The sequence below is a fragment of the Cucumis sativus genome, chromosome 4 (genome assembly GCF_000004075.3).
Source record: "Cucumis sativus cultivar 9930 chromosome 4, Cucumber_9930_V3, whole genome shotgun sequence".
Taxonomy (NCBI): Eukaryota; Viridiplantae; Streptophyta; class Magnoliopsida; order Cucurbitales; family Cucurbitaceae; genus Cucumis; species Cucumis sativus.
Window position 1 is genome coordinate 20,875,440 of NC_026658.2, and position 25,610 is coordinate 20,901,049.

Below are 25,610 nucleotides of genomic sequence, written 5' to 3' on the forward strand. Positions count from 1 at the left end.
TCTTTAGGCTAGAATCTTGGTTTCTACACTGCCCTATTTCCTATTGCCCTTGATTTCTATGAACTCCTTGGGTGGCCTTAACTTGCTCAAGGTCGGTTCTTCAAGCTTGCCCTAGCTCAATATGAGCTCCCAATTAGATCTAAATCTCACGTTCTACCTCTTCTTCCTTAGCTTGGTCTCGCTAAACACTACAACTCTTAAGTGGCTTCTTGGTCGAACACCCAAACTGAAGCTTGGTCGAGCTACTCTCTTGCTTTGGCTTCAAATCTTGCAAGGAACTTCAACTTCTCTCTTTCTCTTCTCTCTACTTGCTCTTTGAGTGAAAAATTGTGAGAAATGAGAGAAATAAGAGCCTTTTGAACTTAAAGAGGAGTTTAGCGTCCGAAAAACACTGACCGCATGCGAGAAATGAATTTTTGAAAGTTTGTCACGTGTATTGCTTCAAGTGATCTCTACCGAGAATTCTACTTACACTTTCTCCTACATCCAATCTCAGCCGAACACGACCCGAGATGGCTTGAGATTGGCTCTTTACCCTGTTTTGTCTTTTAATCTTAGATTACCATAGACTCGAGATGCACCGAGAGCACGCCTTTAGACTTTTCTATTTTCCATCTCGCGCTGCCACATGCTTGAGATGGCCTAAGATTTACATTTTGCTTTTCTTTGCCTCTTCTCTCACTCGAGTAAGATCGAGATTTCACACTTTTGCTCCGAGAGCCCTTTGTAAACTCACTTCAATTTCTTTCTAAAATACCACTTTGACTTCTCAAGTCCCTCAAACTTGACCCAAAAACTCCTAAGAAAATTTCTTAACTTTTCTCAACTTTATCAAGCAATTAGGATAGAAGATACATGTATTAATAGGTCTTGTATATGGCTTGGAATACAAAAGGAAAGTCTTAGTAAGTCCACAATATTGAGTTTTGATGAAATTTTTTATCATCTCCTACAACTGCTGAACAAATAGTCATGCAATTGAGGTTGAATTTTATGGTTGACTTTCTTGAAAAACTACCTACCATTATTCATTATTCTTGATTAATATGTGTATGACTTGATTTAGTTGCATGACAACTCTCAATGTGATTCTTGGAAGATGCAATCTCATAATCTCTTTTTTTAATTGCCTTCATGAGCATGTTAACCTTCTTTCGAACTCAGTCATTCTAATCTTCACTTGTATCCATGTCAGCTACCATAACTGGCATTATATTTGGGTAAGACGTCTCCTCACTTTAGTGTTCAGAGGATAAAATGTGTTCGTCGATTACAAGATTCTCCTTCATTATGATTTCACTTTTTTGTGGGTTTGATAGTTGTTCCCAAATGTTCTTTATGGCATTAAAGAGTGACATATCATCAGATGACTAAGTCTTCTTTGAGCAGCTATGACTGTTTGGCCTTCTGCTAATGTCGCTTAGAGCTTTGGAAGTGTTGCCTTTAGACGTCACGACTTCTTTTGATATTCTTTGTCAAAAAAACAGAAAGAGAGAGAGAGAGATGAAAGGTAGAGATGGTCCAATTGGGTGTGTCAAATTGTTTATAGGAGATTTCCAAAGAAAATGTAACTCGTGGAACTTGAACTTTATATTAATTCTAATGGATACAATATCTAATATTTACCTATTTGATGCTTTCTCTTGAATACAAATTAAAACCTAAAACTTCTTATTCCTCGATCTTTAGAATATTATAGTAGGAAATCAACTTGAGCTTTAATCTTTTAGAATTCAAGGAAGGTTTAATCTTCCAAGTTTTCAATCTTTCAGAAAATGCTATAATCTTGAGGTCAATAAGAACTTTCACGTTTGGAGAGTTTTAGTAGTTCGATTCTTCAATTCTTCAAAGCATCAATTCTTTCTTCAACCAAAAGATCCCTTCAAATGAATGATAAGGTTTTCATTTATAGAGAATTTTCATGGACTTTAGTTAGGCTTAAGCTCATTTGCTTGTTGGGCTTGGACACATGTGCTTGTTAGACTTGGACTTAAACCCATTTACTCAGTGGGCTTAGGTTTGGGCCTATTATCTTATTTGGCCCAATTTTTATTGTAAAAGGCATGAACTGAGTTGAATATAAGAAAATTTAATTAATTACCAAAACAAAATCAAATTATAATTATAACTAATTTTGTTGCGATGACATGGAGGGATTTAATTGTCCAAATAAAATTTATTGCTCAATAACAATTTTCCTTTTTTGAATTCATACACGTGTAGGGATGGGGTGAATCTTGAAAATGTTAAGCTGAAAGCAAAATACAAGTAATTTACCCTTGGTTTTGGCTCCGGTTAATATGCCAAACTAATTAGACTATGCATTTGAACGTACGTTTGATTAAAATGTTAGATGAAACTTGGAATACAACCGAATGTTAATTTGTAGTGAATTTTGAATTTAATTCTTAACCTTTTTTAAAATAATATTTGGAATATGGCCAAAAAAAATTAATTTGAAATGAAATTGAATCTCTTTTCTAGTAAATTTGAATTGAGGATTGAGGTTTAATTTAATTGTGATAAATTGCAACAATTCTTGCTATCATTTTTTAACTTTCACTCCACATAGTCCACATAGTCGACACAATGAAGTAAAATAAAGGAGTGTTTGCAAAAATAGCAAAAATCTTTATGATAATAGGTCACATGTCACTACATTTTCTAAATTACAAAAGTAACAAATTTAAAAACTGATAGCCCTTTGATAACCCAATGATATATCTAATTACTTGTCATATTGCAATATACAAAAAAAAAATGTACTACAAACTGTTTTTTCTAAATTTTTTATCATACGATGCAATTTTCTTAAAATAAAAATATGTCACGTCAAACAAAATCAAACTTCTCACAAATAATCAAATACACAACATATGAAGACCTTGACAAAATCAAGGCAATAGATTTAACATTTAATAAAAACTTATAAAGCTAAAACAAGCAATTGTGTGCGTAGTACTGTATTTATTAATTTTTTTCAAATAAACTAAAGTTTAATCAATTATTTACACCTATGTTTGCGGGTTATTCCTTTTTGAATTGATGTAAAGCAAATTAGGGTATGGGGAGAAGTGATTAAAATAAACGCATATGGTGTTCATAATAAGAGACAAGAAAATGTATAATTTCTTTTACTTCCAAGAAGTTAAATGTGTAGCCCAACAATTTTTTTTATGAAAACAAATAATCAAATAGTTAACTAGAGGTAAAAAAAAAAGGGAAAAAAAAGTGGAAAAAATGGAAATGACAATGTTTTGGAAGTGATACCAAACACAAGAGTTGACGTACTCCATAGAAATTTCTCTACAATTTCTCTTAACATGCACAAACTTTCTTTACAGGTTATATCGTTTTGGATGAACCACGAGAGTTTGATGAAAACCCTAGATCGACCCAGATCGTTGAAAATCACAGTTGCTCGATCTCGAGGTTTTAGAGAATTCCATGGATCGAAGCAGCGACGCCGCCCCCGAAAATGAAAGCAACAAGAAGAGAGTCTCTTCTGAAGAAGACAAAGATTTTCAACACAAGTCCAAGAGAAATTGTCCTCTAGGGTTTGCTTTCTTTTCATTTAGTTTCTTTTTCTTTTTAATTCTTACTTGTTTCTTAACAATTTTATTTTATTTTATTTTCCCAGTTCTGAAGATGGATTTGCCGCCAAAAATGAAGATTCTGATGAAGAAAACTTGGCTAAAGTTGAAGCTTTAGCTCGACATTTTGTAATCTTCTTTTAGGGTTTATTAATTTAAATTAAGTTGTTTAATGTTTGAACAAAAAAATAAAACACATCCAATAATCCAATGCTTTAATTTCTCAGGTCAGCAAGGGTGCAGAGAAGAAGCTACTGTCTGTGCTTTCATCTTATTTTCCACAGATGAGGTCTGTGTTTTTAATGGCGTAACAACTTTTATATATATATTCATATCCTTTTATTATGTTAGAAATTAGCTAATTTTAGGTTTTTAGGGTACACATATTCTTAATGATTAGGAGTTCCTTACTGTTGTTTTCAATTTGTTACTTTGAGTAGTACTTTTTTTCTTTTTAAAGAACTTCTATTAAATGCACTTTTTGAGGAGGATAGCGGCTGTGGTTAAGTTGTTGTAAGAGTTTTTTTCAAGATATATATCCATTTGGCATTCATAGAGACTTACATTAACACATCAAAGTCAATAACTAACTAAACAAGAATAACAGTGTTACAAGAAAATTGATAAACGTTCGATACCACAACATCTATATGTGTGGCGTCTCTCACACCCATACGAGGAGGAGGAGATCATATATTGCCTAGTGCGAAGTAGTTCATGAGTACAAGATTTTAGTCATCTACGCTAACATCATCAAGGTATTATATTAATCTTGTACAATCCAAGCCGTTTTACATTTTTAACTCCCTTTGGATCGTTCTACTAATACCAGAGCAAGTTTCCCATAAATGAGACATCACCATGTAACAGTCCCTTCTTAAGAAATTTCCAAAGATAGAAGCAAGACCCTGTGCAACATTAACTCACCAAGGTTTCAAAGATACACCTCATATATCTCAAACACAAGTTGGGAATCAACTTGATAAAGCATTGACACATGGGGACCAATTCCTAAGGAAACCAAATCAAATGAAAATTAAATTAATATTTTTATTTTTAGCCAAATAATTTTTTAAATAAGAAATTATTTTCTTTTTTCCTTTTTCCTCACCTGGTCCTTTTAAAAAAAAAATTCACCAACAACTTCAAACCAAACTTTTAGCATGGGCTGTGATATAGTTCTACCAGATCAATTATAAAAGTGTAAAATTATACTCATTAGAGTTTTGCTATTCAAGTGTGTTATGGGTGTTTTCATTTATAAACTTTTAGCATGTGTATTCATGAGTTTTGCTATTCAACTTTTAGCATGTGTATTCATGTAACACATCTTGTGTGTTTCTTACATAAATTTAACAAATATCTTCATTATTTTTTCTTTGTCAAATTTTAAAAATTGAAAATAGGGAACAACATGAGAGTGGAAAAGAAGTAAGCAGTGAAATCATTGGAAGTGGATCCGAAGCACCGCAATACGTGTTATGTTTCTACAATCAAATTGCAGCTGTAATGTATGCAAACAAGGAGATAAAATCTGAAAGTGGTGAGACATTGAAAATTGCAATATTCAATGCGGCCAACTTGAAGATTCCCGTCTCCACGGATATATTGTCATCTGCTCCAGTTGAGTTATTCCTTCAGGATGGAGAGCACAAAGAAATAAGCAAGTCCGATAATGGGAAATTTTTAATGTTTGGTGATCTCCAACTTAACCTACAAAATGGAATTTGTGAGGTTAAACATCTTACTGTAACTGACTCGTCCTACCGGTTCAAGTTCAAGAAATTCTATTTGGGTGTCAGAATTACAGATAAAAAGATTTTATCTAACTTCTGTGTCAATGAAAAAGCGATTTCCCAAGCTTTCAGAGTTTTCAGTGAACGAATGCAAGGTAATTAATAATATAAATAACTATTTTCTATCTCTAATGAACTAAATTTTTTTATATATATTTATTATATTAATTAGGGAAGGAAAAACACCATCCGCCTAAGTGGGATGATGGCGTACATCGATTGGAAGGGGTAGGTGATAAGTATAAAAATATCTTATCACTGCAACCACATCCAATAAATACTGTGGGTGATTTTCTTGTGGCACATGATTATGGAATGGGTGCTATGGGTCTCAAACAGGTACCCTTTTTCCGTATCATGAATTTAATTAAATATTTTCTGATATTTGTTTTTTGTAAGTATGTTCTTACTTGTAACTTGTCTGTGTAGATTCTAGGAATAAAAAGTGCAGATAACAAATGGGATAAGATCATTAAGCATGCTATGGAATGTGATGATCCTCGAGCTACTGCTCATGTTCTACACTTTCGTCAGGTTTTCTCTTTTTTTTTTTTTTTTCTTTCCCTTTCTTATTAAAATGTTGAGAATATAAAAGGTTCATATTATTAATATTATTATTATCTGATTAAAAAAAAAAATAGGCCAATGATGGTAATTATTGGAACGAGAATTTTGGAGTTGATGAGCATGATGAGCAAAACCAATCCGTCAATGACCAGAATTTGGAATTTACTCAGCAAAACCCAAACCAAAACCAAATCCAGAACGATGAGTTTCGTGAAGATTTGGGGCATGTGCTAACATTTTGATGGTAATGCAATAAAAAGCTTTATTTTTCTTAAAACAATTATTTGCATATCGAGATATGCTCATCCATATCTGCCGGCCTCGAACACACATAGAGCTTGGACTTTGGACCATGACATTGAATAACGTATAAAAATATTATTGTTGAGTCTTTCTAGGATTGGGTTTTGTATTACGTTATCGTTTGTTTGGTTACATATTTAACTTTATGATCGGGTTAACTTAGGGTGAGATCCCTTTAACTATTTAGATTATGGTGGATGTTGTTCGTCAAACTTGCTTTAATTTAATTTGTTTTCTGTTATCCGAACTTTATTGTTTTTCTTTTTGAATTAGCTTGCCAAGATTTCATTTTGTTTTAGGGTTTTCCTCGTTAACTGCATGCTCTGATATGATGTTTGTGGGTTTGGGTTCATTTAGGGTTACCCCTTTTGAATTGTTAGTATATGTGTATGTGGCGTTGGGTTTTATTGATGATAATCAAAATCAAATGTGTGAATGAATTGACCTCATCTGTCTTGAGGCTATTATTGAATGCATGTCCTTCTTTTCGGTTTTATGTGATAGTTGTGTTCATTCAAGCTTTCTTAATATAAAGCGAATGCTCTTATGTGACCCATGAAAATAGTGAAACTAAATTTGATGTCAAAACTACCATCACACATTACAAAAACAAAATCTACCGTGCAATTAGTTGTTAATAATCCTAACTCTTATTTACTTTATTTATTTGTAAGAAGTGAAAAGCACTTAAAAGTGTTACTGTGGAGACTTAGGATTGATCGAGGCTTTGGGTTATGAGGAAACACAAAAGATCTATAAACAAATGACAACTTTTGTTCCGCGTTACAAAATTTGGCAATGTCGAGAAGGTATATGTACAAACATGTGCTATGTCCGTTGTGGAGGGGCGGTCGAGGTTCGGGTATTTGTGCTCGTGCGAAAAAGAAATAACTTTTTATTACTTATCTTTATTAATTTTTTGTAACTTTTATTTGGAAACTAAATGTTTTTTTTAATTTATAATTTTGCCATTTTTCGTCCTGTAGATTTTGATATATTTATTTGTAAATCAAATTTGTAGATTTTGGTCTCATTAAAAAAAAGTTTAATTTTTATAAATATAACAAATCGACAAATTATTTACAGCATGAAAAAGTAATATAATCAAAATAACTCTTAGCTAGTACTACTTTAGATATAGCTATTTGCTTAGATAAGAAATATTATTTAGATTATAAGTTTGTAATTTAAATATCAAAACTACAATAATAAGTTACCTCTAGAACTTAAATGTATAAATTCAGGCTCGATGAATCTCTTCGAAGACAAGTTCAGGCTCCCCCTAAATCAATGGATTGACTCCTCAATCATGTGGTTTTCATTCATATTTCTTATCACTCATTTTTCACTCTATAGGTTCAGTGTCTATTTATATATCAAAAGGCAACCACCGTATCTTCAACAGACATTCTTGATGAAACAGAAAATTCTTCTTAATGGAGTCCAGATTAGTCGTTTTCACACACGTGAAAACACCCCGAAAACCATATATATTTGGAACTATAATAATCTCAACAAACTAAGTCCTTTTGACAAAATACGTCAACAAACTCCCCCTTCTTGTCAAACAGATAAGACTTCTTTTTGTGATCAAACAGTACTATTTGCACTTGCTGGAAAACTGTCACATATTCATGAGGAACAATACTAGAGATCATCTTTAATTTACAGGATAGATTGAATGAAACCCATATAGTCATTTCAAAAGCTAAAAATAACAACTATACAGTGTACCTTACACGAGACCTTTCCATTTGTAGTCACAAAAACAACATAAAAGACTACTCAAAAGCAACAATAACTGGATCATAAAAAAAACTAGTAACAAAAGAAAACAACAGCTTCAACATAGCAACACCAAATACTCCCCCTTGAGCAGAAAAATAACTTAAGACTAAGAGGGACCAGCCTCACCGGAGGATGACAGAAGAGTTTCATGAAGCGAAGAAGGCTATCAATCTCAACACGTCTATCAGTCATTAAGGAAATATAGGTACCAAGAGCACGAGAATTAGCAGTAAGGGAGTTTATAATCGTGGAAACATTAGTGGCAGACATAGGAATCCAAAAGAAGTAACAAGCACATCTGCAGAGTCGAATGCCTGAGGAGATCTTGACAAAATGAACACTATGCTCAATATTTGGAACATGAACTCCCAGAAACAATATGTAGCTCAAAGATAAAGTGCAACCACTTGGCCTAGGTGCATTAGAGTCGGTGAGAATGCCCGATTGTAGATGAAGTAAGAGACTAGAGAGGAAATGAGGTAGAGCAATGGGAACTTTGACCCAAAACGTGCCAAGACGTGCTGCAATAACTATGTGTGATTGAACAAACTTGAATCAACTGAAGACCCAGTACCAATTCGATAAAGAAGCATAGCCAAAGCAGCAGACACACTGGAAGCATCAAACGAAGGGAACCAATTTGCAATCCCAATCTTGTGCAAAATCTCATACTTAATTCTCAGAGAAGCAGCAAGAATTCCATTAACGGACCAAATAGTGAAAGTCATCCCACAAGTTAAGACAGACACCAATTCTTCATTTGATAGAGATGACAAGGATGGGCTGGCAGGAGCAGTAACACCGAGAAATGAATTTATCACATATGGAGAAATGACAAAACGGGATCTGCGAATGTGAATGGTCTGGTAATCAGAACTGTTAGGATCATCAAACTCAGAAGGAAGATTCGCTATAAACTCCTAAATAAGCTTAGGGTAGAATAGTCCCACATTCATAATCGTCCGGGTCAAACCAGATAGCTCAATACGGTTCATAACAGTGTTACAGGATTAGTGCTTGTTGGATACATTTACCTCATCTGTTAATCGTTGTTGGACAACATATTTCCAACGTTTAACATTTTCCTCATGGTGAAAAGAAATCCCATCAATAGGCACTGAAGCAACATTAAGAGGTAGCTTCTTGCGACCTGTCTTGGTGGTAACAACTTGTGGACCGTTGGAAAGATTAGGTTGTGACTGAGATGGTTTGGCACACTTCTCAGGGACACAGGAGGAGGAGAAACAATTTCATGATGATTAGGAGAAAGATACGATGCTCGTAAAAGGGAGGAATGACCGACAAATGTATGAGCATCAGGAGCAGTCTCAGATTCGTGATTGAAAGGCATAAAGGTAGAGACTCCCTGACTAGGATGAAATCGATTCTCAAAGGAACTACTGGTAGAACTAGACAAATGAGACACAGAGGAGCATAACCCTTTCCTTTAGGCAAAGACAATTCAGAAGTTGTACGCTTTGCACCAGACAAGAGGGGTTTTTAAGACAACCTTTTCTTGAGAACATCAGCCAACGGTACATCATCACGAGAGTCAAAATCAGACTCCAAAGTAGAGTGAACTTGCGAAGGAGAAGGGCAAGCAACATGAACCAACTCAGAGGTATTAGAACTAATAGGAAGAGGAAACTTATGACTATTAGCAGAACGAGCATACGGACGTCAAGCTAGAGTGCTTTTGATTCTATTTCCATGCATGCGAACACCATGCATGTTGATCTGTACGCTGGGTTCTTTAGTATTAACAGATGAACCTTAGTAATTTACCCTATAGGTGTGAACCATTTTGAACGAATAACACATCAGAAGGTGAAAAGTTCTTAATGGAATGCCAAACAAAAATCCTGTCATTCCTATAAAATTTAAAATATATACAAAATTGTTGAGATTTATGTCCTAAAATTGTACATATAATTAATTGACAGTTATTAATAAAGTGTTATTATTGTAATAATTGTTATTGAATTATTTTATTAGTTTTGTTTTAATAACCCAAATCCAATAAACTAACATCCTAAGTTGTTTAATGAGTCTTGAACAGTAGGTAGAGACATACAAGGATCAATGTTCGATATCAACTTAAAGGGTCTATAATATAGGGATAAGGTTGGGTACCTTATCCTCATAACAATATGGATATGACTCACTTTGTATTTGATACAAATGCAATGATCCAACGCGGTTGTGTACTCGATAACGATCCAACGCGTTCGTGTAGTTAACATGCGAGTGAGGGTATTCTATGCAATTAGTTTGCATAAGACCGGACCGCAAAATAGTAACCACTAGATGTAACTCTATTGACTAGTTAGGTTTCTATGTCATTAGGATAACCTAGCACTACAAGAAATTGAAACTTTGTCGATGCAGGACAAATCGTTGGAAAAACGAACGTTGGTAGAAGCTGGTTCCCTTACGCTTAATGCACGTTGGGGGAAGGGATTTTTCCCGACGCATCACTACTACAAAACTGACTTTACTCGACGCTTAAAAATTGTCAAGTATCTGTTTACTTAATGTTTTTCAATGCGTCAAGTAATCCAGTGTCAAGAATAAAGGGAGGTTTACTTGACAGTTTTTAAGCGTCAAGTAAATCCAGTTTACTTTATAGGTAAAAAGCGTCAAGTATATGAGATTACTTGACGCTTTTTACACATCAAGTAATCCAGTGTCAAGAATAAGAGAGTTTTTGTGTGACAGTTTTTACGCATCAAGTAAAATTATACTTGACAGTTTATATACGTAAGTATATAAGATTTGTTGTCATTTTCTACATGTCAAGAATTTGTTTACTCTTGACACATTTTGCATGTCAAGTTTTTTTTTATTATTTTAAAATATCTCCATAATTTATCTTGCACCTGTTTTGAAATTCAACAATGTCGAACGTATGTAAAGCAAGAGAGTATGTACAAATGTGCTAAAGTACCATTGAACATATACAGATAGTTGGTCATTATGTACTTACAACATAGAAACATATCATTCTTATTCATATTACAAAAACGAGTTATGAACATCGTTCTTAATCATAAAACACAAATTAAAGCATATTTAATAACAAGAAACACAGACATCACCCTCCTCCAAGCACCACAACACTCGTAGATAACTCCAAACTTATCAAAGTCTCACCGATTGTTATCCTCAACTCCTTGAAATCTACAAACAGAATAAGAATAGCATTAAAGCTAAGAACTTTAACTTCTAATTATAAGAACGTAACTTTGATAATAGAAGTATGTTCATGAAATAGAAACAAAACGTAGGATCTCTGACCAAATCAACCCAACACACCATTGTATCCACATGGAGCTATAAAAATGAAGACAATTCCAAATCAATGTCTCAGTACCAAATTTGATAACTATAAATTTGATAATTAGCTACACTCATTACCCAAATCTTAATCCACTTGCTAATATTATTATTATTATATGATCATTATAATGAAAATGAGACAAGGATGGAAAGAAAAATTGGTAACCCATACCTTAAAAGCAACATGATATTTTTCTCTTCTTCTTCTGCAATTTTTTTTTTCAAACTGTTATTTGGTTCAAGATAGTGTACCAAATATGAAAGATTTTTTTTTGTCAAACTGTTATTAGGTTGTTCAAGATCATATAGCAAGATCTTTTATATTTGGTACATAGTCTTTAACAAAAACGATCGAGATATTGGTACACGTTTAGATTTGGCTACAACCAAATCTAACAAATATATAAAAGATCTTGAAAAAAATTCGTTGGGATATTGGTACATAATCGTTTAGATTTGACGTCAAATCTAAACGATGCGTACCAAATAATCTTGAAAAAAAATCGTCGTGTACCAAATAACCTTGAAAAATTTAAATGATCCTATAGGCCTAAACGATCGTGTACAAAAGAATCTTGAAAGAATCGTTTAGATTTGAGTCCCAAATCTAAACAATCGTATACTAAATAATAGTCAAATTTCATGCATGAGGAATTTTAAGAGAGAGAGGAGGAAAGGTTGGTGTGTCGGGTTCATGAAAAAGAAGAAGAAGAATCCATATTTTCTCTCTTTTTTAAAAAAACTAATAATATATTGCAAACTTCCACACCGCCCCTCACTTCAAACTAAACTCACTTTTTGCCCTTATCTTCATTCTTTTCAAATACTTAATAAAATTGTGAAACCTTCTTCTATACTAAATTTGTTCCAATTTTCTTACTAAAACAATTCAATCTTCAAGAATTGAAAAATGAATTTAAACTTGTTTTTCACAAGTTATAAAATTTTAATATCAATAAAAGAAGAATGGAATGTGAGATTAAAATGTATTATGCATATCATACTCATAGATATGCTTGTAATATTAAAAATATATGCATGTATTATTTAAAAAGCTAAAATGAAGAAGAAAGATTGGGAAAGCATATTTTTTGTATGCAGGGAAGGATGTGTATGAGGTATTGCTAATGATATTTTATATATATTGTATAATATATGATATATTATATGTCTCCTCCTTAATGATATATTCTCTGTGTGATGATTAATGATTAGTTCTTAATTCTTTTGATATTTAACATATACGGTAACATATATGAAATATTATGTGTCTGCTGCTTAATTATATATTATGTGTGTGATGCTTAACGCTTAATGATATATGATATATACTGTAAGTTATATGATACTGCCAGCTATATGATATCTTTGATGTTGTACGTTAACAAGGTGTACCATTGATCCTCAAAGGAATAAATGGTCCAGAGTCTAAAGACTTAAAAAAGAAGTTCATTAACCGCACGGTAGTATTAAATAAGAAAGGAAAAAGAAGTTCATTATATACTGTGTATTATATTATACAATTTAAGAAAAAAAAATAACATAAAACAATTAGTTGAGGAGATGATCAGAAAGTTCATAGCGTATTTTGATTGAAAAGTTCAAAGCGTATTTTGATTGAAAACTTCAATGAAAAATTAAATCGAAATATGCACTCACCGGATAAGTTGAAAAGATGAGCGGAATAAGAAAGATTGATTGGTGAGAGATAAATGGGAGAGTCAATTTATTGGGTGAAAGACGTCCATAAGTATATGAAATTGTTATTGAAGGAAATGCCGAAAGTTACAAAACTTTTGTTAAATGTGCAATTAAGATAAAATGGATATTCAATATATTATTACCATATTTGACTCAAATATATACCATAATTAAATTGAAACACTAATAAATGATATACTATAAGTAAATGAAAATTATTTTATTTTTTATTTAATACATTGAATAGGCAAGTTTTTAGATACATCATAAATGTGATTATTTATGAAAATAAATAATATTTATAATTAATGGGAGGGGTAAAATAAAATTAAAAAAAATTGAAATCTTATATAAGAAAATTAGTGAGATTTTGACTCATTTGTGTAATCTAACGTGTAAAATATGTTTTTTTTTTTAATTTTTCTAATATTTAATTAAACTAAAATAAGTAACTTGATTCAACCGTCATGATAACATCGTCAGAATTGGTCAATTTATGTTTCCAATTTGGGACACTGTCTAACTTTTTATTAGTCTCAAAGTCGATCATGTATATATTTTCGTTATTAATTTGGTGTGATTATAAAATTCCTTATTCAACAAACATACTTGTTCTTTTGTTTATATATTGAAAATTTACCACTCTTACCACTTTTTCTAAATAAAAAATTACACACTCCATAATAACGATAGAAGACTATAATTGATATAATCTAAAATTTTGGTATAACTGGTAAATATTTTGATTTATTTTGTTATTTTAAAAAATGCTCTTTTTCTAAACAACAAATATACATCACCACGATAATTAAAATACTAAAACATATTTAATGGATAATTTATTTTCTAGAGCATATATATTATGGTTTGATTAGATTTTAATTGATTTTTCAGGTAAAAAGAAAAAAGAAAATTTTAAAAAATAGCAAATTTTACAAAATATTTAGAACATATAGCAAATTATATCGCTGATAGTCGTTGATATGATATGGTGATAAAAGTCTATCATTGATAAAATGGATAGTTGCAAATTTAGCAATTAGATTCAAAATAATAAAGTATATAGCAACATTTTAAAAAATTTATAAATATAATAAAATTTGTCAAATTCTATTAACGATAATTTTACTATATTTATAATTTTTTTAAAATTTTGTTATATCTTTAATTATTATTTTTGGAATGATCATCAATCAAATGGACATTTTCAATACAACTTAGTAAATAATATTTTCATTTATCGACCCCCCCCCGCCACTCCCCAAGAAAAAACCTTCTCCTTTTCGTAACTCATTGGCTTGTCTGCAACCAGCCACGCCACCGCTCGTCCCTTTCCGGCGCCGTTTCAAGGGGCTGCAGTCGGTAAGCGTCCTTTTCCCTATTTCTTTATCTCAATAAGTTCCGTTCTGTCAGCTCCATCCGGTCGCTGTCGTTTCAAATCAGGTCCGCCGCTGGTGTCTGCGGCGTGCAAATTGTGTTGCCGTCAGAAGCTGCTGCCGGTTGCCGAAGTTTTGAATTTTGGGTAAGATTTAATGGTTTTGTTGGGATTTTTCTTCAATGGGTTTTGGATGCCGAATGAGTTCTGGCCTAATTTTACGTTGCTCACAGTGTTTGAGCCTTCAAACGTTGTCTTTTGTGGATTTCGTTGGATTTTGGATTGAAGAATTGGAGTGGTTTTGAATCAAACCACTATTGGGTGAGTTGTGTTGGTGATTTTGGAATGATTGGATGTTGAGAATTTGACATAAAGGTTTAATTTAAATTTTGATTCCTGATTCAGTAATTTGATTCTAAGTAGTAGAATGTAGAGGAGTTTGGTTTGCTTGTGTATATTTGGACTAATTTGAGATAATCTTACTCCTGAAACTGCCCTTGAGCCAGACGACATAGACAGTATGATATGGATTGACTTTTTCTAATAGGATATAGAAAGGATTGATATGTACATAGTTTAAGAAGTTGTATGGTCATGATATTATTTGTATGTGGCTCGTTGTATCTATATGTGTGGGACTCTGGATTATGTTGCAAGTTAGATATGTTAGTGATAATTGCCTTCCTACACATAGCTGTATCCCATTGAGGTTTGTGTTCTTCAGGTTCACTAGAGGATGTGTTACTTCCGGTTCACTAGAGGTTGTGTTCCTCTGGTTTCACTAGAGGTTGTGTTCCTCTGGGTTCACTAGAGGTTTGTGTTTCTTTAGGTTCACTAAATATAGGTTTGTGTTTCCTTCAGGATTCACCAGATTTATGGATCCATCTCACCTACGGTAGGCCAGGTTTAATTATTCACTGAGATAATCATCCATGATTCGTTGATGTATGCATGCTGCACTAGTATGATTGCATTCATTGGGCATAATGCATCACCTCATCCTTGTAGTGGAGTTACTTACGGAGTATTTTGAGCCTTGGGCTTCACAAAAGGTGCGCCTTATTTTATGAACCTCGCCTTTTCAAGGCAAGACCCCATACCTATGCTTTGAGCCTAGGCGTGTGCCCGGGAGGGCTTTTTTAAACACTGTCCATCTGCCTGATTTCTTTCTTCTAATTTTTTTTCTTCTCTGAACTGGCTTCTTGATTTGAATTAGCTTGATTTCTTTTCTCTTGATTTCCCGAGACTTTTTGTATTCTGTTTAATTCTGTGACTGAAACTTTATTGCACATAATCCATTTGATAAAATTCCCAAGAATCAATGGTCAGGTCTTGTGCAGGGCTTTCTGTTTTTCATATTTTCAAAACTTCATTCATCAGCTGAGTAAACAATTTTTTATGTATGTTACCAGTGGAGGAACAAACTTGTTGTGCACAAAAATGGCAACAAAACGGATGAAGATGGCCATTACAGATAACCCAAAGAAGCTTGCAAACTTGATTGATCTCGTAAACCTTCCTTCAACTCTCAGGGAGTTTGTGGGACATTCCCAAATTTCTCGTCTTGGCTGTTTCAAGTGTGTGTGGTCATATATTAAAACCAACAACCTTCAGGTTCTTTTTTTGTCTCTTTATTTTTAGTATTTTTTATGGATTTTTTTAATCAGTTTTAGATGCATATGATTATGCTGCTTTCAACCTGACAGTGACCTCTCTTGTTTAATTAACTTTTAAAATATTTAGTTTAGATTCTACATTTTATGGAGAAAAGGAGAAGAGCAATCAAATAGGAGAAGAAGAATCATAAGTTTGAGGGTTCAGGAGGAAAGAAAAAATCTCCTGAAATGAAAGTTATGAGAAACTAATGGAGGGTCAAGGTCCAGACAAAGTACACTTAATAAAAGTTAAAACTATCTTCGGAGGTTACAAAGAGAGTCTGATAGAAGTAGAACCCAGATAGCACGAGAATGATATTGAAACGTGAAAGAGAATAGTTACAAGATAACTTTAAGCATTCAAGGGACTTGAAAGAGCCTGGAAGGTTGTCCCTGATGAGTCGAAAACCATCTGAGCAATTCTCTACTTTCATCCCTTAGCAGTCACCCTATTAATCCTCCCAGCTATATACTCTAATAATATTCCTGTTGCATTCCTAATGAAGAAGAGATGCTATCAACCATAGGATCACAAAAGGAATGTGATCTTCATTTATTACTCAAGGGAAGTCTTAAGTAGGTCACAGGCAACATAGGAACTCACTACCTACACCATATGTCCCTGTCTCTCAAGCTTGACTGGCTTACTACAGATTAACTGTAAATGAGTAAGATGATGGATGATTGTTTCTCTAAGCTAGCTATCCTTCTACCAAACCATTATCCATGCCTCTCAAATTAAGTCTGTTAAGCACATTCACAACCACCCCAAAAGAGAATGATACTTGATTTTACGTGTAAATTCAATAGCTTTTGGTTTATACTCCAGTTTGCGGTATATTTTACCACTAATGTCTTACGAAATGATCTTAGGAAATTTGAAGTACTTGAAACTTTAATGAAGGAGCATCTATATATATCATATATATATTTTCTTATATTAGTTAGTGTTATAAATATGTTTCTGCTATGTCATCACTGGATTTCTTTATTCAAATAAAATGTTATAAATATGTATATTTGTTGTCTAGGATCCCACCAACAAGAATGTGGTCATTTGTGATGAGAAGTTAAAGAGTATACTGCTGGGCAAGCCCAAGGTTGAACTAGCCGAACTTCCTGCACTGATTAAATTACATTTCCCCAAAAATTCCAAGTGAGCTATGCTTATAGTTTAGCCTCTAGCAGCTCCGGAATGAGGTCTTCAAGCCACCCATAGTTAGGATGTTTAGCCTCAATTTTGTATAATTGTCCTACTAGGCTTTTTTACTATGTATTAAAAACAAAACTTCAATGATCATTATAATTTTGGTTTTAATTCACTGTGGTTTTAACTTTTATTCATAGTTTAGTTCGTCCTAATTTTAAAATGTTCATTTGGTTATTGGACTCTCAATTTGTCCTTAAGCTTTTAAAATGTTTCCATCTGTATCCGTTGGAAAGGAAATAAAAATGGAAAGGAAGACCAAAATGAACCAAATTTATTTTGGTTTGCAATATCTTTTTTGCTTCCTCTCTTTATAAAAATGAGTCACATATATACACTTGTCGTAGGGGACATTTTCAAATATAGCAAAATGAACTAAAATATTCCTAAAACATAGCGAAAGTTTAGTTTCTATTAGTTTCTATTAATTCCATAGTTTTTACTAATGTTTTTAATAGGTATGGATAGAAAGTATTAATGTCTTTCATCAGTAGAATTATATTTATAAATATTCTTAGTGTTTTGTCATTTACATTATTTTTTTTATCCTATTAAGAGTTCTTTTTTCCACGTACAACTATTTTTATCTATAGTATATATAAAAGTCTCAACGTGGATAAACTTTTTTTTCTCCATTATACCCTTGGAATGCAAATGGTTTTCATTTACATTTTAGATATTAATTAAAAATTAAATATCCTATTAATTATAATTAACAATACAAATTTAAAGACTTGAAAGTTGAAAAAAAAATTAACATTTTTTTTTTTGTATATAAAAGGCTTACTTGATTTTTTTCTACAACATTTTTGTGTATCTTCGAAACTTCTATATTTGAAAGTCTATTGGTTTAAAAAAATGTCAACATTTGAATTCTATTGTTTGATTAGAGAGTTCAAGTCTTTCAACAAATCATCGAGAATCAAGCAATGAGTGATCACTTAGGAAATGATAATGGATATCTCTTCAAGTTCAACAAAAAACAATTACTCATTCGTTTACGCATTGCAATGACAATTAACAAAGAATACAGACAAACAATTCCTAATGTTGGAATGTATCTCCCTGAAAATGTGTTTTCTCATTGACAACTTTACGTTGCACTATTTAGAGGAATTTCAATTAAAACAACAAAAGTTTGGATCAAGCACATAGGTGACAATAAGTTACCTTAATTGCGTACAAAAAAAAACTGTTGTTTATAAAGAAATACTTTTGTGATAGATGAAGTCTTACATTTAAATTTTTAAATTTTAATCTATTTATTGTAGCTTCTTCCCACGTACATATAATTCTATTAACTTTTAAATTTAGCACAACCTAAACATATAAATACAATGTTTACTATCATCTAAAGCTACACATTGTATGTGTCATGCACGCGTCTTTTACTAGTTATATTAAAAGGGTTTCTAGGGAGAATTTTTACATGCTCATTTTATCCCTACACTTATCATAAATTCTCATATTACTCTTAGGTTACTTTGTATATTTGATGTTGATTGGATGTAACTAAATAGGATGCATATGTTCGAGATGAAAATATGTTACATTAGTACGTTGATTTTTTCAATGTCGATGTGAGATGAACATGTAAAAGAAAAACAAAATAAATATATATTTATATTCTTAAAAAACAATTTAATTAATGAGATCCAAAATTTGGAGGAAACATTACAAAAAAAAAAAAAAAAACAAAAGATTTACTTGAATGAAAGTAACGATTAATACAATGAAGCAATCCATCATTTTTTACTTTGCTAATAAATTTTGTTACCTTATGTATATTAAATAGTGGAATATTAACCTTTTAATTTAATAATTTAATTACTAGAATACTTTTCATCTCTAGAGAAGAATACTTTTTAGAAGACGATCTATGAAAGCATTGGAAAATATTTTTCAAAAATACATTTTCTTTTAAATGATTTCTTTAAAATGATTTTAAAATTTAAATATTTACATATTTGGTTAGATGTACATATATAATTTTGTCAAATTTTTGTTTTTAGTGTTTTCTTTAAAATGAACTATTTTTCAATTTCATTTTCTAAAGATTCATTTTGAAAAGTTATAAACACCTCAAATTTTTTCTAAAATAGTATTTTACAAATGTAAACAAGTTAATCCAAACCTACCCTAAATGAAACTACAAATTTTCGTATAAAGAAAGAGGAAAAGAACCTTTTTAGTTTCAAAATTTGATGATTATGTGATTTTGGTCTATGAGTTTTAAAATTGGACTTGTTTAGTTCAAGGTTTATACCCATAGACTAATTTGATCTGAGTTTTCATAATCTATCTTTTTAGTTTACGAGTTTTAAAAATAAGGTTTACAGGATTCTAAAAGTATTTTATGTTTTATTTTTTAAAAAACAATTCTATGATATTTAAAATTTTAAAAAATAGCTTTAGAGAGGATATAATGATTATTGGAGAGGCTCTTTAAACCTACTTTTAAAAATTGAGAAGGAGACCGAGACTATTTTTTATAAATCCAGAGACTAAAAATGTCTCAATTTTTTAAAACTACCAAATCTATAATCATTAGTGGATTCGGTATTCGAGCCCTCCTCAACTCTATCTTCTTTGTATAATGTATATAAGAAAAACCAGTTAATGTTTAATATTTGTAGATTGTTACGTGGTAATTATGCTAATCGATCATTTCCTTTTAACCAAAGTTCAAGTCTTACTTGTTTAGTATATCAAAAATTAGAAAAGAGAAAGGTAAGCTTTGGAAGAGGAAAGAAAAAATGGAAGAAAGAGCCAAAACTACTGCATTTCTCTTAATAAATAGTGTGGGAAGAAGAATATTTGTTAAAGGGTAAGATTTGCATCAAATCAGTATCGTTTTATAATTATACAAAAATCTGCTTCTCGTTTGTCATTTCCCTCGCTTTTATCCATCCTTACTGTATTCTTAAAGACAACCACCCTCGTCCGCTGAGACCTTCTTCATCATCCCGTCCATGAACTAAATCAACTTCACAAGCTACCCAAGGAGTTGAATTTTACCGTTGCTGTCTGTTCTGTTGGAGTAACTTAATCTTCTACTCATCTCTAAAAAAATGTTCGTGAAGATGCAGTATTTGGATACGCCCTGCGTACATGGGCTGGGTTCCACCCTTAGGTCACCCATCGTTGGAGCCTCAGTTTCTCCTCCTGATAATCTCGTTCCCATTTCTAAGAAGCCCAATGACTGGTGGATTCCTGAATGTCCGAACAGAGTGTTAAAGAAGGTGGGTGGAGTTCAAAAATCCACCAATGATAATGGTGGTCGCCGGCAGGAAATTCGGTTCAAAAAAGCTAATAAAATGGAGGAACGAGAAACCCAGAAAAGGAATCGCCATTTGGTGGGTCATAGAGTTGTGGGGAAAAAGGATGCAGGGGGAGATGGAAATGGGTCAGTGGAAAAAGTGCACGCCAAGTGTTCGACGAAATGGCTATCATACGGTGGATGCATACCGGCGATTTTGCAAGCCTTGGATGAGATAAGTGACCTGGACGAAGCACTGAAGCCTTGGAAAGATAAGCTTAATAATAAGGAAAGGAGTATTATTTTGAAGGAGCAAACCAGTTGGGAGAGGGCTTTGGAGATTTTTGAGTGGTTTAATATGGCCGGTTGCTATGAAGTGAATGTGATTCACTATAATATTGTACTTGGGACCCTTGGGAAGGCCCAAAAATGGAGGCTGGTTGAGAGTTTGTGGGTGGAAATGAATAAAAAGGGGATTAAACCGATAAATTCAACTTATGGAACATTGATTGATGTTTATAGCAAAGGAGGGTTTAAAGAAGAAGCGTTGGTTTGGCTCGAGAGGATGAATGAACAAGGAATGGAACCTGATGAGGTTACCATGGGAATTGTTGTTCAACTGTATAAGAAGGCCGGTGAGTTTCAAAAGGCTGAAAGTTTCTTCAAGAAGTGGTCATCATGTAACTCAATGAAATATGAGATTACCAACAAGAAGAAAGCAGCTTCTGTTAAAGTTGAGAGTTCTCTGCACCCTCCTCATGTCAGTTTGAGCACCTATACATATAATACATTGATCGACACATATGGGAAGGCTGGACAGCTAAAAGAAGCCTCTACAACTTTTGAAAATATGCTGAAGGAAGGAGTTTCCCCAACAACTGTGACTTTCAATACTATGATTCACATTTGTGGTAACCATGGCCAGTTAAAAGAAGTGACATTTCTAATGCAGAAAATGGAAGAGCTTCAGTGCCCACCTGATACAAGAACATACAATATCCTCATTTCCCTTTATGCTAAGCATGATAATATAGACTTGGCTTCAAACTATTTTGCAGAGATGGAGGAGGCTGGTCTTCAGCCAGATATAGTGAGTTACCGTACTCTTTTGTATGCTTACTCTATAAGGCATATGGTGGCGGAGGCTGAAAAACTCATAACCGAAATGGATGAAAGGGGCCTTGAGATTGACGAATTCACCCAATCTGCATTGACCCGCATGTATATTGATGCAGGAATGCTTGAAGAGTCGTGGTCATGGTTCTGGAGGTTTCATCTTGCAGGGCATATGAGCTCTGAGTGCTATTCTGCCAATATTGATGCATATGGAGAGCGCGGGTTCATTTTAGAAGCAGAAAGAGTTTTCGTTAGCTGCCAAGAAGAGAAGAAGTGCACCGTCCTTGAGTTTAATGTGATGATTAAAGCCTATGGTGTGGTAAAGGATTATGCCAAAGCACAAAAAATATTTGACAGTATGAAGAGTAATGGTGTCGTTCCTGACAAATGTAGCTATAGTTCTCTGATACAGATATTGACTGGTGCTGACATGCCAGCCATGGCACTCGCTTATCTTAAGAAGATGCAGTCAGCCGGATTAGTAAGTGATTGCATTCCATATTCAGTGGTTATATCGAGCTTTTCAAAATTGGGCCATTTGGAAATGGCGGACAAATTATATAGAGAGATGGTCAAACATGGTGTGCAACCTGACATCATTGTTTATGGTGTTTTGATAAATGCTTTTGCTGATGCTGGAAGTGTTAAAGAAGCTATTAATTATGTCAATGCAATGAAACGTGATGGTTTGTCTGGTAACACAGTGATATACAATTCCTTGATAAAACTCTATACCAAAGTTGGCTACCTCAAAGAAGCACATGAAGCATACAAAATGCTCGAACAAACAGATGATGGACCAGCTATATATTCTTCAAATTGTATGATCGACCTTTATAGTGAACGATCAATGGTTAAAGAAGCTGAAGAGATATTTGAGAGCTTGAAGAAAAAGGGAGAAGCAAACGAGTTCACTTTTGCTATGATGTTGTGCATGTACAAGAAAATTGGAAGAATACAGGAAGCCATTTGTGTTGCTAGACAGATGAAGGAACAAGGACTTTTATCAGATTTGTTGAGCTTCAATAACATGATCAGTTTATATGCAATGGACGGACGATTCAAGGAGGCTGTTAGTATATTCCAAGAGATGATGAAAGCTGCAGTTCAACCTGATGAATGCACATATAAATCGCTAGGGGTTGTTCTGTTAAAATGTGGAGTTTCAAAGCAGGCTGTCAGCAAGCTAGAAGTAACAGCAAAAAAGGATGCTCAGAGCGGATTACAGGCATGGGTTTCGGTTCTGTCTTCTGTTGTTGGAATGAATGTAAATGAAGAAGATTTTTAAGTTATTCTACTTCGCCTTGAGAAAGGACCAACTAAATTCACTTCTGCCACAATAGCTTGAAGCTCCCAAATTTGAAGGGAACTTCAAAGCTTATGAAATGTGGAGATTTGACCTTAGACACAATGGCATTGGAATATGTGGGAGAAGATTGGCCAAAATATCTGAGATCTAAAGGGTAGTCAGTGTTGATGCGATTGTGGATATGAAGTTGAATGCAGGCTAGCACTAAGTTTTCCTCTGCAGGCTTTCGGCGCACTTCACATACGAGATGAAACATTTTTCCAATCGGTTGTATCATGTAAAGATACTAAGACAGCCGATCCTTGGGAAAGTTAACAAAAGTTTGTGTAGGTCTAACTTAATACTGCTCGTGGTTGCATATGAAAATGCTTGTACAAGCCGATCCATGGTTGCATATGAAAGTGCTTGACTTGTATTTCAATGCTGTTCATCTCGTGTGATTAAAACATAATTGGCCGCTTTCAAAATAATTACACGGGCCTGAGTGTGGCGGAGAAGGCAAGAGCTGTATATGGGAGAAAAGGCCTTGTTGTTTTAACTCAACAAATTTGCGAATAATTCCATGTTTATCATGTTTGGTGGTTGGATTGTTTTTCAGTCTGTTGGATTATGACTTGGGTTGCTGAGAGTGCTTGTATGCATATGCAACCTGTCGGATTTGAGGGAAATTCAAGCATATGAAAGTGCTTGTATAAGCCGATTAGTGTTGCTGAGAGTTTTTCTCTTGGTGATTATGACTTGGGTTTTAAATTTTAATAACTGTACTTGCAGTTTTTTCCTTTGCATTTATGCAACCTGAAATGTATATATTCTCGATTTCATTTTGGTTGGTTTCTCTAACTGAACTTAGAATTCAATATTGAGTTAGAAGTTTAGAGCAGCACTATATTCAATTCTGTTTCTGACGCTGTGGGAATTTTGGTTGAGAGATTTCTGATTTTAATGTTTTGGAGTTTTGTGTTGTAAAGCGTAAATTAATTAAGTTGGATCAGATTGGAAGACATTTTCAATCCAACCCATACTTTTGGGTGGGTTAGGTTAAGTTGACAACTCGAATAGTCCGAATTAATTTTTCAATCTAATCTGTAAAATATGGGTTGAGTTGTCGAGTTGTATTGTTTTTTTTATTATTATTCATAATGTCGGTAAAGTTTAATTTTTTTCTAATGAAGATGTTATATATACTATCAGATTTTTGCAACATGCAATCGTTTAGCTTTCTAAACGATCGTTTACCTTATTACGTTGAACTACATATCTATTTTACCCTAATTGCTACTAAACTATTTAATTATTAACATGCATTAAATACCCTAATTAAATTAAATTAAGGTTGAAAGAAAAACTTAACTTCAAAGTCTTTTCATCCACATAATCTCCTCAAGAATATGAAGTTGAGACCACCATTCGTGGGAGACCATTAAGGTGGAAATTTAAGAGAGGGAAATTTTTAAGAGGGAAAAACATTGAAGAATAATTTTGTAATTAAAAATTATCAATATGGCAAAATTCTTTTTAATTTTGAAAAAAGATCTATTAACAAGAAAATTACACGTAATTTGTTTATAAAATTTCAATACCTAACATTCTATTAATGAGTGGACTTAGTTGACTAGGTGTCTACATGAAATGTAGACACTTATCCCACTAAGTGTCAGTGGAATTATCCAATGAAATATTAGATTTTTCTAATAACTTAGTTCGAGGGCAATATGGTCATTTGACCTTTTAAATCTTTAAATCAAAGTCAAAAGTCAATATTTTGACTTTTTACCATTTTGTCCATCTTGACTAATTTCGACCTCTTGAGCATGAATCCACATTCATTTTTCTAAAATTCAAATCACATTTGAATATAAACCCAAGCAAAGTTTGACTTTTCAAATTCAAAAGTCAACATTTTGATTTTTTACAACTTTGACCATTTACATCAATTTCGAGCTTTGGAATAAGAATTCATATTCATATTTTTAATATTTAAATCATAGTTAAACATAAATATCTATCTCAAACTTATAATCAACAACTATATCACATATATTTGTCGGTTTCTCTTTATTTACCTAATTCGAACAATTCGAATTATTCCAACATACTAGTTTAAGGTTGGACCTTAAAATAAGTTGATTCCATATGAGCTAGCAGAGAAATCTAATGAACCTATAGATCATGAGCTCCAATTCGAGATTAACTGGTTAAACCCTTTTAAATCAAGTTAATCAACGTTCGTTAACTAACAGGTCATTCCATTAAAGTCTCGTAGTTGCACTCCCCTCATTATAGATATATTTGTGTCAATTTGATATAACCATGATCAGTAAGTTAATCATTCACAGGTTGTTTGAAACCCCGGTTGGGTCAAAATATTGTTTTACTCTCGAGACTACATCTTGTTACTTAAGTTCCACTAATTCACTATTGAACAATTGGTTTAAGGTCCAACCTATAAATCGAAATCCTCTCGGGCCAATGAAAGGGTGGGCCCCCTTGTTCAGACTTGGATTCAATCCTTAAGAGAACAACCTATCTACTAACCCTAAAATGGATATGAGTGAATTTCATTTTGCACCCTATGTCCCTAATCATCCACTCGGTCTTATCC

General features: G+C 33.0%; 3 protein-coding genes across 8 annotated transcripts; all 3 read left to right on the top strand.

Moving 5' to 3' along the window:
• The first annotated feature begins 3,104 nt into the window (after nt 1-3,104).
• LOC101202783 (calmodulin-binding protein 60 A) lies at nt 3,105-7,188 on the top strand. 4 transcript variants are annotated; one of them, XM_031883881.1, is made up of 8 exons: nt 3,105-3,122; nt 3,345-3,557; nt 3,641-3,722; nt 3,821-3,882; nt 5,000-5,484; nt 5,562-5,728; nt 5,819-5,923; nt 6,031-6,506. In XM_031883881.1, exons 2-8 carry the CDS (start codon nt 3,448-3,450, stop codon nt 6,196-6,198), a joined length of 1,179 nt encoding a protein of 392 aa, XP_031739741.1. In that variant the 5' UTR covers nt 3,105-3,122; nt 3,345-3,447; the 3' UTR covers nt 6,199-6,506. The 4 variants fall into 4 exon arrangements, with proteins under 4 accessions (XP_031739741.1, XP_031739740.1, XP_031739742.1 ...); XM_031883880.1 differs by lacking the exon at nt 3,105-3,122 and adding an exon at nt 3,191-3,208; XM_031883882.1 differs by lacking the exon at nt 3,105-3,122 and adding an exon at nt 6,934-7,188 and having other exon boundaries at nt 3,244-3,557; nt 6,031-6,200.
• A 7,150-nt stretch (nt 7,189-14,338) lies between these two features.
• On the top strand, nt 14,339-17,405 carry LOC101203020 (upstream activation factor subunit spp27). 3 transcript variants are annotated; one of them, XM_031883727.1, is made up of 5 exons: nt 14,339-14,449; nt 14,531-14,609; nt 14,696-14,783; nt 15,875-16,076; nt 17,149-17,405. In XM_031883727.1, exons 4-5 carry the CDS (start codon nt 15,903-15,905, stop codon nt 17,275-17,277), a joined length of 303 nt encoding a protein of 100 aa, XP_031739587.1. In that variant the 5' UTR covers nt 14,339-14,449; nt 14,531-14,609; nt 14,696-14,783; nt 15,875-15,902; the 3' UTR covers nt 17,278-17,405. The 3 variants fall into 3 exon arrangements, with proteins under 3 accessions (XP_031739587.1, XP_031739586.1, XP_031739588.1); XM_031883726.1 differs by lacking the exon at nt 14,696-14,783; XM_031883728.1 differs by lacking the exons at nt 14,339-14,449; nt 14,531-14,609; nt 14,696-14,783 and adding an exon at nt 15,346-15,514.
• Nucleotides 17,406-20,126: 2,721 nt separating this feature from the next.
• LOC101203255 (pentatricopeptide repeat-containing protein At3g23020) lies at nt 20,127-23,894 on the top strand. Its single transcript, XM_031884786.1, has one exon. The coding sequence runs from the start codon at nt 20,396-20,398 to the stop codon at nt 22,985-22,987; it is 2,592 nt and encodes an 863-aa protein (XP_031740646.1). The 5' UTR covers nt 20,127-20,395; the 3' UTR covers nt 22,988-23,894.
• Nucleotides 23,895-25,610: the final 1,716 nt, after the last annotated feature.

Excerpts from the sequence above, each read along its gene's own strand:
- LOC101202783 (XM_031883881.1), top strand. The coding sequence starts at position 3,448 with ATGGATCGAAGCAGCGACGCCGCCCCCGAAAATGAAAGCAACAAGAAG. Across the intron at positions 5,729-5,818 it reads GTGCTATGGGTCTCAAACAG|ATTCTAGGAATAAAAAGTGC; the intron begins GTACCCTTTTTC and ends TTGTCTGTGTAG. Across the intron at positions 5,924-6,030 it reads ATGTTCTACACTTTCGTCAG|GCCAATGATGGTAATTATTG; the intron begins GTTTTCTCTTTT and ends AAAAAAAAATAG.
- LOC101203255 (XM_031884786.1), top strand. The coding sequence starts at position 20,396 with ATGTTCGTGAAGATGCAGTATTTGGATACGCCCTGCGTACATGGGCTG.
- LOC101203020 (XM_031883727.1), top strand. The coding sequence starts at position 15,903 with ATGGCAACAAAACGGATGAAGATGGCCATTACAGATAACCCAAAGAAG. Across the intron at positions 16,077-17,148 it reads TTAAAACCAACAACCTTCAG|GATCCCACCAACAAGAATGT; the intron begins GTTCTTTTTTTG and ends TTTGTTGTCTAG.